We start from the raw sequence: 13048 nt of genomic DNA, 5'->3' as shown, positions 1-13048 counted from the left end.
CAGGAATTGAACCGTGCTGCTGGCCTGCCTTGGTCTGCTTTCAAAGCCAGCGATTTAGCCGTGTGCTAAACTAGTTCAAGGGGCAGCCACCATCACAGTAGGACGTGCCGTACAGAAGACACCACCAGCTCACCAAGCACATTCTGGGGGTACATTCCTCACCCTAGCACTGTGCTTGGCCAAGTCTGTCCACTTTAAATCTGCATTCCCTCAGAAAGAACTATATATTCTGCTTTTCAATTTCTTCCTTTGTGTTATCGTAAGCAGGAGCGAATCAATTCTATTATAGAATCTCAGCTGCAACCTCTTTCAGCTTCCCAACCTAAAAATTATTTTGTAAGGATCAAGACTTGAGTCATGTAAAGCGAAATTCTCTCGGAATATAAGAGGTTTTAAAGAGAGAGAGAGAACAGACTGGTGGTGAATTAACCCGAGGACGGTACGGACCACATCATGGGATGAGATTTCCCACACACAGGGTGGGTGTGACCTGATGTGATTCAGTGACCTTTCCCATTCCAGTACACTGATAATGAGGGTAGCGATGGGAATCACAAATGTTGAAACTCAACACCCGACCAATTAGATGGATAGGTTTAAATATCACATACACTCCTACATTTCCTTCTCAACCTCAACCCTCCATTGATCCAAGGGCAGCTCTGGCTGGTGTCCATGGAGACAGCATTGGGCTAGTCAACCTGTTTTCTCAACCGAGGAACAGAGTGTAGTTTCGGGGAATTACTAAGTGCTTGAGGGGAGTTGGAACTTTTGATATAAAGGTTTGATGACAGCTTACTTGATACTGATTTTTTAAAAATCTGACTTAATTTTCTGCTTCAGTGAAAGGCCCCACAAAGTTGTGTCTTTCAAGCATTCTCCCTACGATGGGTACAGGATTACAGCAGCAAGGCCCCGCTCAAATGCAAAGGAAGAATCTACATTCATATATCAACTTCCATGACCCCGGGACATCGCAAAGAGCCAGTGGAATAATCTTTGAAGTGCAGACACTGTTGCAATGTAGACTGCGAAGGAGAAGGTGGCGTGGTGGTAATATCACTGGATTAGTCATTCAGGCTAATAAGATACAAGTTCATAAGATATAGGAGCAGAATGATAATGATAACTTTTATTAGTGTCACAAGTAGGCTTACATTAACACTGCAATGAGGTTACTGTGAAACTCCCCTAGTCGCCACACTCTGGTGCCTGTTCGGGTACACAGAGGGAGAATTCAGAATGCCAATCACCTAACAAGCACGTCTTTCGGGACTTGTGGAAGGAAACCGGAGCACCCGGAGGAAACCCACACAGAATTAGGCCATCTCATCCTGAGAATTAAGTGGATATCATCCTGGTCTTAACTCCACCGTCCTGCCTGTTCTCCATAACGCTTCAACCCATTACCAATTATAAATCTGTCTAACTCCTCCTTAAATTTACTCACTGTCCCTGCATCCATTACATTCTGAGGTAGCGAATTCCACAGATTCATAACCCTTTGGGAGAAGTAGTTTCTCCTCAAATCTGTTTTAAATTTGCCACCTCTTATCCTAAGACTACGACTTCTCGTTCTAGAATGCCCCACAAGAGGAAGCATCCATTCCACGTCTACTCTATCCATACATGGAGCATAGAACATAGAAAATACAGCACAGAACAGGCCCTTCGGCCCACGATGTTGTGCCGAACTTTTGTCCTGGATTAAGAACAAATTAATCTACACCCCATCATTCTACCGTAATCCATGTACCTATCCAATAGCCGCTTGAAGGTCCCTAATTTTTCCAACTCAACTACTTCCACAGGCAGTGCATTCCACGCCCCCACTATTCTCTGGGTAAAGAATCTACCTCTGACATCCCCCCTATATCTTCCACCATTCACCTTAAACTTATGACCCCTTGTAATGGTTTGTCCGGAGAAAGAGTCTCTGACTGTCTACTCTATCTATTCCCCTGATCATCTTATAAACCTCTTTCAAGTCTCCCCTCATCCTTCTCCGTTCTAATGAGAAAAGGCCTAGCACCCTCAACCTTTCCTCGTAAGGCCTACTCTCCATTCCAGGCAACATCCTGGTAAATCTCCTTTGCACCTTTTCCAAAGCTTCCACATCCTTCCAATGCTTCAGAAGGAGGAGCTTCCTTCGTAAGGAGGAGAATTCAAAGCTCCTCCCGAGCTACTGCAAAGAAAAGCCTGCCCAACAACTCACCCAAGACACTGGGTCGAAATACTCCAGATGTTCCAGCCTAGCTCTTACAAAGTTACTTCTTCCCCATGCACCAAAGGACCTAAACCATGGGTGAGTAATATGTCCAATGGGACTAGTTTAGCTCAATTGGCTGGACAACTGCTTCGTGATGCTGGGCGAAGCCAGCAGCATGGGTTCAATTCCCGTACCAGCTGAGGTTATTCATGAAGACCCCATCCCCTTCCCCCCCCCCCCCTTCTCAAAGTCGCCCCTCGCCTGAGGTGTGGTGATCCTCAGGTTAGATCACCACCAGTCAGTTCTCGCCCCTCAAGGGGGGAAAGCAGCCTGTGGTCATCTGGGACTATGGCGACTTTACTTATTTTACTTTATGGTGCAGAATCTGGGACTATGGCAACTTTACCTTACTGGTGCAGAAAGGATGTCCAGCAATTCTACCAATATCCCATTTGCCCTATATATGTAAATGAAAAATGAAAATCGCTTATTGTCACGAGTAGGCTTCAATGAAGTTACTGTTAAAAGCCCCTAGTCACCACATTCCGGCGCCTGTCCGGGGAGGCTGGTACGGGAATCGAACCGTGCTGCTGTCCTGCTTGGTCTGCTTTAAAAGCCAGCGATTTAGCCGAGTGAGCTAAACCAGCCCCAGAAGTAAATGATACAAGTAAATGGTTAGAATCAATCATGATATGGCGGCACTGTGGCGCAGTGGTTAGCACTGCTGCCTCACGGTGCTGAGGACCCGGGTTCCATCCCAGCTCCGGGTCACTGTCCATATGGAGTTTGCACATTCTCCCCATGTCTGCGTGGGTCTCGCCCCCACAACCCAAAAGATGTGCAGAGTAGGTGGTGTAGCCACACTAAATTGCCCCTTAATTGTAAAAAAAAAATTGGGTACTCTAAATTTTGTTTTTGAAGGAATGGAGAATCCCGCTGTACATATTTTGGTGAGTGATATGAAAGTATTTTAACATGGAATCGGCGGTCAAAAAGGAACATGGGGCTTTCTCTTAGCAAGGGTAGAGTGAGTTAGGGTGTTGTCTTGTGGGGAACATAAATACTGGCATAGACAAAGTGGGCAGAGTGGCTCATTTCTGCAGCTTAGACTCTATGGTCTGGATATTAACGGAGGTGGGTTTTCTGGATGGGATGCCCAGCTTTCAGTGCATGTCATGGAGTCCCCACTCCGTGATGTGGGTTTTTTGCCCTCCTTAGGCTTTCTGCTGGGTATCAGTCTGATTCGGCAAGTTTGGTGTCCAGTTACACAGGAAGGACTCCAGAGCAGGTCATAGGTAGGTGTGAGGTTTTATATATATATATATATACACAGTATATAACATTTTAAAAACAGCCTATCTGCTACTGTGCTTACTCACCTCCACTTGATCTTCAGGAGATTGGCAACATCGGCACAGAGTGGGACGACACCCTTTCGAGAACTTCTGATTACAAACGCCACAGCTTTCGATGCAATTTCTTTATCTTCGTCCCCACCGTCTACCTCTGAACCACTTCCTGGAAGAAAGGATTTGAGGAACAGGAGGCAGTTTAGAAACAATTCGGTTTATTCATGTTCACGAGAAACAGGATCATACCAAGCTACAAATCCGCACAGGGAAGGAGGTTTCAAAGCTGCTCACCTGATCTGATGTTGGGTCAAGAGAGTTCCAAAAGATGTGATTTTCAAAATTGAGGAAGTATTGTGGAAAGATATTAGTACAGATGATGTGGCATCTGTCTGGGTCGTGTTAAGAAATATCAAGGAGCAAAAAGCATTTGTAAGGGTGGTGTACATACCACTAAACTGCAGTGGTAATGTTGGGAATAGCATTAGACAGGAAATCAGAGATGCATGTGGAAAAGGAACATCAGTGATTATGGGTGACTTTAATCTGCATATAGATTGGGTGACTCAAATTAGTGACAGTGCAATAGAGGAGGAATTTCTGGAGTGTATACGGGATGGTTTTCGGGACTAGTATGTTGAGGAACCAACAAGGGAACGAGCCATCTTGGGCTGGGTGTTGTGCAATAAGAAAGGATTAGTTGGCAATCTAGTTGTGAGAGAACCCTTGGGGATGAGTGACCATAATATGGTAGAATTCTTTGATTCTGAGACCAGGGTCCTGAACCTCAGTGAAGGTAACTATGATGGTATGAAGCAAGCTATGACGGACTGGGAAACGTTATTGAAACGAAGGACAGTGGACAGGCAATAGCAAACATTCGAGGAACAAATAGGTGAACTCTATAAGTTGTTTATTCCAATTTGCCGCAAGAGTAGAAGGGGAACTGTGACCAAACCAGGGCTTACAAGGGAAATTAGAGGTAGTATTAGATACAAAGAAGAGGCATACAAATTTGCAAGAAAAAGCAATCAACCTGTGGATTGGGAACAGTTAGAAATTCAGCAAAGGCGGACCAAGGGGACCAAGAAGGGGAGAATACAATATGAAAGTAAGCTAGCGGGGAACATAAAAACTGACTGTAAAGGTTTCAGTGGATATATAAAGAGAAAAACATTAATAAAAACTAATGTAGGCTCCTTACACTCAGAAATGGGGCAACTAGGGCAGCACGGTGGCGCAGTGGGTTAGCACTGCTGCCTCACGGCGCCAAGGTCCCAGGTTCTTATCATAGATCATAGAATTTACAGTGCAGAAGGAGGCTATTCGGCCCATCGAGTCTGCACCAGCCCTTGGAAAGAGCACCCTACTTAAGCCCACACCTCCACCCTATCCCCGTAGCCCAACCTAACCTTTCTTTTGAACACTAAGGGCAATTTATCAATCCACCTAACCTGCACGTCTTTGGACTGTGGGAGGAAACCGGAGTACCCGGAGGAAACACACGCACACACGGGGAGAACGTGCAGACTCCGCAGTCAGTGACCCAAGCCGGGAATCGAACCTGGGACCCTGGAGCTGTAAAGCAACTGTATTAACCACTGTGCTACCGTGCTGCCCGTTCGATCCCGGCTCTGGATCACCGTCCGTGTGGAGTTTACACATTCTCCCCGTGTTTACGTGAATTTCGCACCACACAAACATGGACCAGGCGGAACAGCACTGTCTGCCGGGTCATCGGCGACCTCTGGGTGGTCAGGGTCAGTGCAGAGTGGGAGGGTCATAGTGGGTAATGATGGAGGAGGAGTCCTATAGGGGGCCCAGTTTGAGGGTCATGGTGACGTCACCACTTCCGCTAGCTCTGGGGAGGTACACGGTGAGCCTGGTGGTACAGTCTATGATCAGGGTGTGGAGCCTGCCTGAGGAAACACTTTAGGATGGAGGAGATGTCGGTGATGACACCGTTGTGCGCCAATCATAGGTTTAAGCTGGGGAAGATGGATGGGATATATGGGAAGTGGAGGGAGGCGGGGCTGGTGAGAGCGAGGGACTTGTACCTGGAAGAGACGTTTGCAGGTCTGGACGAGCTGCGGGAGAGGGTGTGACTGCCGAGGGGCAGTGAATTTAGGTATATGAAAGTAAGGGATTTTGCACGGAAGGAATAGGGTTTCCCAAGGTGCCGGAGTATACCCTGTTGAAGTGGCTATTGCTCCCGGATGTGGAGGGAGAGGGTAATATCGGTGATATTGGTGGCTAGGGGACTGCTGGTGGTGAGGATCAAAGAATAAATAGGGGCTGGTTTAGCATACTGGGCTAAATTGCTGGCTTTTAAAGCAGACCAAGCAGGCCAGCAGCACGGTTCGATTCCTGTACCAGGAACAGATGCCGGAATGTGGCGACTAGGGGCTTTTCACAGTAACTTCACTGAAGCCTACTTGTGACAATAAGCGATTTTCATTTTCATTCATTTCATAAATGGGAAGAGGAGTTGGAGACAGCGCCGGCCCTAGGGTTGCTGGCGCCCCGGGCAAGCTGAACTTCGGCGCCCTTGGGGGGGGGGGGGGGGGGGGGGGGGGGGGCCGAGAGGGGGGCGGGGCCGAGAGGGGGGGCGGGGCCGAGAGGGGGGGCGGACCCGGGGGGAGCGGACCCGAGGGGGGAGCGGACCCGAGGGGGGGGGCGGACCCGAGGTGGGGGCGGGGCGGGGGGGGCGGACCCGAGGGGGGGCGGGGCGGGCGGTCCCGAGGGGGGGCGGGGCAGGCGGACCCGAGGGGGGGGGGCGGACCCGAGGGGGGGCGGGGCGGGCGGACCCGAAGGGGGGGGCGGGGCGGGCGGACCCGAGGGGGGGGGCGGGGCGGGCGAGCGGGCCGCCCTGGGGGAGTGCGGCCACACTGGGGGAGTGCGGCCACCGCGCATGCGCTGGTTGGCGCCGGCCCAACTGCGCATGCGCGGGACCCGAGTCTGGCGCCCCCTAGCACATGGCGCCCCGGGCAACAGCCCGAGTTGCCGGTGCCTTGAGCCGGCCCTGGTTGGAGAGGGAGATAGGATGGGGAGTATGGAGCTAGGCGGTGTAAGATAAACTCAACCTCCTTGTGCGCGACAATGAGCTTGATTCGGTTCAAGGTGGTGCACAGGGTACGTATGACTCGGGCAAGGATGAATGGGTTCTTCCAGAGGATGGCTGACGAGTGTGAGAAGTGTAGGCAAGGGCCGGTGAATCATGCACATGTTCCGGGCCTGTGAAAAGTTGGAGAGATACTGGGAGGCGGTAATCAGGATGCGATCGAAGACTGTGGTGTGGCTGTCAGGCCGGACCCAATGGTGGTGATTTTTGGGGTATGGGAGAAACCGGAACGGATGTCAGGAGGAAGGAGGGAAATGGGTTGGTTTTTTGTTTGGTTCTGGGGGGGGGGGGGGGGGGGGGGGGGGGGGGGAGATGCTGCCGAGGGTGTGGTCGGCGTGGCGTAGTTGGTTCAGGATTGATGGCAGCAGACATCTTGGGGCAGCCTGGAAATGTGTGAGGCGCGGGCCAGGGGGAGCTGGCTGATCAGCTGGGGAAGAGGGCTGGGAGCCTCCTGACCCAACTGGTTACAAGGAACGTGCAGGGGTTGAATGGGCCGGTTAAACGGTCGCGTGTTTTCGCACACTGGAGGAATTTGAAGACGGACATTGTGTTCTTTCAGGAGATGCACCTGAAGCTGGGGGATCATCGAGGCTGAGGAAGGATGGATGGGGCAGGTGTTCCACCCGGGGTTGGAGATGAAGACAAGGGGGTGGCGGAGCTGGTCAACAAGAAAGTGGCCTTCGAGGTTGGCAGTTTTGTAGCCGACCCTGGAAGCAGATAATAATAACCTTTAGTGTCACAAGTAGGCTTACATTAACTCAGCAATAAAGTTACTGTGAAAAGCCCCTAGTCGCAACATTCCGGCGCCTGTTCGGGTACACAGAGGGAGAATTTAGAAAGTCCAAATTACCTATCAGCATGTCTTTCAGGAGTGTGGGAGGAAACTGGAGCACCCGAGGAAACCAGTCCTCCGCTCTACCAGCTGAGCTATCGAAGGATAGAATGTGTGGTGGTTAGTGGGAAGCTGGAGGGGACGCCTATGGTCCTGGTGAACGTCTATGTCCCAAATTGGGATGATGTGGACTTCATAAGACAGGTATTAGGGAAGATCCCGGATCTGGACATGCACCGGCTGATAAAGGGGAGGGTGATTTGAGAACGGTTTTGGATCCGAAGATGGACCGGTCATGTCTCAGGTCGCTGAAGGTATCTGCGGTGGTGAGGGAGCCAAGGGGGTTCTTGGAATGTATTGGGGGGGTGAGAGCGAAGGAGTTCTCATACGTCTCGCATGAGCTTCGGGTGTACTCCTGGATTGATTTTTTTTTTGCTGGCATGGGTAGCCAACTCGGAGTATTCGGCGATTGTGGTTCTCTGACCACGCGCCACACTGGGTGGATTTGCGGGTGGCTCGGGGGAGGCCCAGTGGCCACAGTGAAGGTTAGATGTGGGGCTGTTGGCGGATGAGGGCGTGTGTGAGAGGGTAAGGGCCCCCATCCGAGGTTATGTGGAACGGAATGACATGGGGGAGGCCACGGCCTCCATGTTGTTGGAGGCACTTACGACGGTAGTCGGGGCAAATGTATCTCGATTCGGGTACATAGGTAGAGGGTGGAACGAGAGGGGAGAGCGAGGCCTGTGGATGAGATTTTGAGGGCGGATTGATGGTATTCAGTTGCACCAGAGGAGATGCTACCAAAGGAGAGGCAGAGGCTCCAGATGGAGTTTGAGTTGGTGTCCACAGGAAGGTGGTAGGGCAATTGCGGAGTGTCAGAGAAGCAGTGTACGACTATGGGCAAAAGCGAGCAGGATGTTGGCGTACCAACTGAGGAAGCAGGCAGCAACAAGGGAAGATCCAGGGATAAGAGAGGCAAAGTGGTGTCGGACCCAGAGGGCCTTCTACACAAGGTTGAATGAGTTGCAGACCCCACCAAGTGAGGAAAGTATGAGGTGGTTCTTGAACAGGCTGGAGTTCCCAAGGGTGGTGGAGGAGGTGGTTACAGGAGTTGGGGGCCCCGGTAGGGCTGAGGAAGGTGACGGAGTGAATAGGCTTGATGCAGGTGGGAAAGGCTCCAGGGGTGGATGGGTTCCCAGCTGGGCTTTACAAGAGGTTTGGTGTGGTGCTGTGGCCCCAGCTAGTGGAGATGTATAATAAGGCGAGAGGACTGGGGAGGTGGGATGCTCCCCCTCCCACATTGTCGCAGGCATCTATTTCGCTGATGTTGAAGGTAGATAAAGACTTGGAGCAGTGTGGGTCCTACCGCCTGATTTTGCTGCTAAATGTGGATGCAAAGTTGCTAGCGAAGGTGTTAGCATTGCGGATAGAGGACGGTGTGCTGGAGGTGATTGGGGAGGACCAGCCGGGGTTTGCGAAGAGGCGGCAGCTCTCGACAAATGTGCGCAGGTTGTTCAATATCAGTAGGATGCCTTCGGAGGGGCGGGAGTTAGAGGCAGTGGCGGTAATGGTTGGGGAAAGGCTTCTGTGGAGTGGGCATATTTGTTGGAGGGGCTGGGTCGGTTCAGGTTTGGCCAGGGTTTCGTGGATTGGGTTCGGCTGCTGTGCAGAGCACCGATGGCCGGTGTCCGGCCGAATAGGATGTGTTTGGGGTACATCGGGCTGACTTGGGGGGCGAGGCGGGGTGTCCGCCCCCTCTCTCCTTGCTGCCTTTTGCTCTGGCGATAGAGCCATTAACAATGGAACTTTGGGAGTCGAGGGATTGGAGGGGGATTGAGTGGGATGGGGTCAAGTACAGAGTCTTGTTGTATGCACCGATCTTCTGTAAGACATTTCGGACCGGTGGGCAGCTTTGATAGGATCATGGAGATCCTGAAGGAATTTGGCCATTTTTCGAGCTATAAATTCAACATGGGGGAAAGCGAGGTGTTCCCGATTAATTCTAGAGGGCAGGAGAGGAGGCTCGGGGAGTTGCCATTCTGGGTGGTGGGGGTGAGTTTTCGGGATCTCAGGAGACAGCTGGGCACAGCTGCTGAATTTGGCACTACTGGTGGAGGGAATGAAGGCGGGCTTTAAGAGGTGGGATGTGATGTCGTTGTCTGGGCGCGTGCAGATGGGTAAAATGACAGTGCTGCCCAGGTTCACGTTCGTGTTCGAAAACCTCCCCATCTTTGTTCCCAAGTCCTTTTTTAAGAAAGGTGAATGGGATAATTTTGTGTGGGCAGGTGAGGAGGGTGTTTTTGGAGAGGGGGCGATGGGTGGGGTGGTGTTGCCGAGTTTGATGAACTACTACTGGGCAGCGAATATCTAATGGTTAGGAAATGGGCAATGGAGATGGGGACGGTGTGGGGGCGGATGGAGGCTGCGACGTGTGGGGACGTGTTTGAGGGCACTATTGTTGGCGTCCCTTCCTTTTTCGTCGGTCCGGTATTCCATGAGCCCAGTGGTGGTCTTAGTGTTTGGAACAAGTCTAGGCAACACTTCGGGTTAGAGGGCATGACTCTGCGGGCACCGATATGTGACAACCATAGGTTTGTGCCGGCAGGGCTGGGTGCGAGGTTCTGGGGGTAGAGTACTTCAGGGACTTGTTTGTAGAGGACAAGTTTGCAGGCCTGGAGGAACCATTCGGGTTGCCTCAGGGGAATGGCTTCAGACACCGGCAGGTGCGGGATTTTGTGAGGAGAGAGGTGCCGTCCTTCTGTGGCTTCCTCCTCGGGTGTTGCTGTTGTCCGAGGATGACATTGGGGAGGGGAGAGAGTCAGACATTTATGGAGAGCAGATGGACAGGGAGGGCACTCTAGTGGAGCAGGCCAAGGGCAAATGGGTGGAGGACTTGGGGAGGGCGGGGGAGTTGAGGGCCAGGACATGGAAGGAAGCCCTGCGGAGGGTGAACGTGTCCGCCCCTTGTGTGCGAGGTTAAGCCTCATCCAATTTAAGATGGTGCACGGGGCCCACATGACGGTCGCGAGGATGAGTCAGTTCTTGGAGGATAGGTGTGGGCGGTGTGGGGGGGGGGGGGTCCTGCAAATCATGTCCACATGTTCTAGGCATGTCCAAAGCTGAGGGGGTCCTGGCAGGGGTTCTCGGATGTTATGTCTGAGATTCTGGGGCTAGGGATAGCCCCGGGTCTGAAGGTGGTGATATTTGGAGTGTTGGAAGATCCGGGTATCCAGGTGGGGAGGCCGATGTTTTGACCTTTGCCTCCCTGATAGCCCGGAGACGGATTCTGTTGAGCTGGCGGCACTCGGAACCGCCAAAGGCAGGGTTGTGGGTGAGTGACCTGGCTGAATTCCTGGACTTGTAGGAGGCAGAGGAGGGGTTCACCATCGATTTCTTCAAGGTGAATTAAGGTGTCAGCGGGGCTGGGGGCTAACAGTGAAACAGAATACCTGGAGGCCTTGTTCATCGTGGCCGGAGACTTCAACCAGGCCAATGTCAAGAGTGTACTGCCAATGTTCCACCAACACATCGCCTGTCCCACCAGGGGCCCCTACACAATAGCTACCGATACATCCCCCGACCGCACTTCGGAAAGTCGGACCACAAGACCGTTCTCCTTCTCCCAGCATACAAGCAGAATCTGGTTAAGAAGGTCATGCTAAGCTGGTCCGAGGCAATGGAAGACTGCTTGGAGTCAGTGGACTGGTCCATATTCAAGACCTCAGTGGCCAACCTAAACGAGTCTGCCACCACTGTCACAGACTTCATCAGTAAGTCTGCCAAAGAGTACGTGCCAAAGAAGGTAGTATGTATGTTCCCCAACTGGAAACCATGGTTTAATCAGGAGATTCACTCCCTACTGAAGTCCAGGTCTAAGGCATTCAAGATGGGTGACTCTGATCTATACAAAAAATCTAGGTAGGACCTCCGCAGAGCCATCAGGGATGCCAAGAGACAATACCAGACTAAAGTAGAATCACACACTAACGACACCGACTCTCGTTGGTTGTGGCAAGGCTGGAGCAACATAACGGGCCACAAGGCAAAGCTGAGTAGAATCTCCAGCATCAGAGCACCCCTCCACGATTAACTCAATGCTTTATATGCTCGTTCCGAGCAGGGAACCAACAAACCATTGTCAACTGCCCCAACAGCCTCGGACACACCCATACCCACTGTCACAGCCTCAGAAGTCAGATCGGCCTTCTTGAAAATGAACCCTCGGAAAGCAACGGGTCCTTACGGGGTCTCTGGTCGTGCACTCAGATCCTGTGCAGACCAACTGGCAGGTGTGTTTATGGACATCTTCAACCTCTCCCATCTCCGTTCCGAGGTCCCACCTGCTTCAAGAAGATCATGATCATATCAGTGCAAAAGAAAAACCAGGAAACATGCCTCAATGACTATCATCTGGTGGCCTTGACATCTATTATGAAGTGCTTCAAGAGGTTGGTCATGAGGCACATTAACTCCATACTCCCAGAATGCCTTGATCCACTGCAATTTGCGTACCAGCACAACCAATCCACAGCAGACGCCATATCCCTGGCCCTACTCACATCCCTGGAGCATCTCGTCAACAAGGATTCCTACCTCAGACTCCTATTCATTGACAACAGCTCTTCCTTCAACACCATAACCACAGCCAAGCTCATATCCAAACACCAAAACCTAGGACTTGGCTCCTCACTCTGCAACTGGATCTCCGATTTCCTGGCCCATAGACGACAATCAGTTAGGATAAACTATGACACCTCCTCCACGACAGTCCTCAATACCGGGCCCCGCATGGTTGTGCCACTTAGCCCCCTACCATACTCCTTACACGCACTCAACCGTGTGGCAAAATGCGGCTCCAACTCCATCTACAGGTGTGCTGATGACACAAGCATCAGACCTCGAACACCGATGAGTCAGAGTACAGGAGACAGTTAGAGAACCTAGTGGAGTGGTGTAACAACAATCGCTCCCTCAATGTCAGCAAAACTAAGGATCTGGTCATCAACTTCAGGAAGCAAAGTGTCATACACCCTTGTCTGCATCAATGAGGCCGAGATGGAGATGGTTGACAGCTTCAAATTCCTAGGTGTGCACATCACCAACAATCTGTCCTGGTCCACCCACGTGGACGCTACGACCAAGAAAGCACAACAACGCCATATTTCCTCAGGAAATTCGGCATCTTCACAGTGACTCCTACCAATTTTTACAGAAGCACCACAGAAAACATCCTATCTGGCTGCATCACAGCCTGGTATGGCAACTGCTCGGCCCAAGACCGTGAGAAACTACAGAGAGTCGTGAACACACCATGGCAGATGGTGAAATTTGAATTCACTAAAAATCTAGAATTAAAAGTTTAACGATGACCATGAAACCATTGTCATAAAAACCCACCTGGTTCACTAATGTCCTTTAGGGAAGGGAATCTACTATCTTTCTGGTCTGGCCGACACAACCTGGTCTGGCCTACATGTGACTCCAGATCCTCAGAAATGTGGTTGACTCTTAAGTGCCCCCTCCAGGGCAATTACGAA

The 13048-nt window shown here is 51.5% G+C and overlaps 1 protein-coding gene across 5 annotated transcripts in view; it reads right to left on the bottom strand.

The window, feature by feature from the left end:
- The window catches only part of LOC119966567, an 86596-nt gene that overhangs the window by 48806 nt on the left and 24742 nt on the right, over positions 1-13048 (bottom strand). For 4 of the 5 annotated variants that reach the window (XM_038798475.1, XM_038798477.1, XM_038798478.1 and 1 more), the window contains exon 2: positions 3589-3727. In XM_038798475.1, coding sequence (XP_038654403.1) covers positions 3589-3727 — 139 coding nt within the window. Of the gene's footprint in view, positions 1-3588; positions 3728-13048 lie in introns of those variants that run through there. The other variant, XM_038798479.1, reaches the window with a different exon arrangement.

Source organism: Scyliorhinus canicula, chromosome 5, assembly GCF_902713615.1.
Source record: "Scyliorhinus canicula chromosome 5, sScyCan1.1, whole genome shotgun sequence".
Lineage (NCBI taxonomy): Eukaryota > Metazoa > Chordata > Chondrichthyes > Carcharhiniformes > Scyliorhinidae > Scyliorhinus > Scyliorhinus canicula.
Note: the sequence above shows the minus strand (reverse complement) of the source record. Positions and strands in the feature narration are given on the sequence as shown.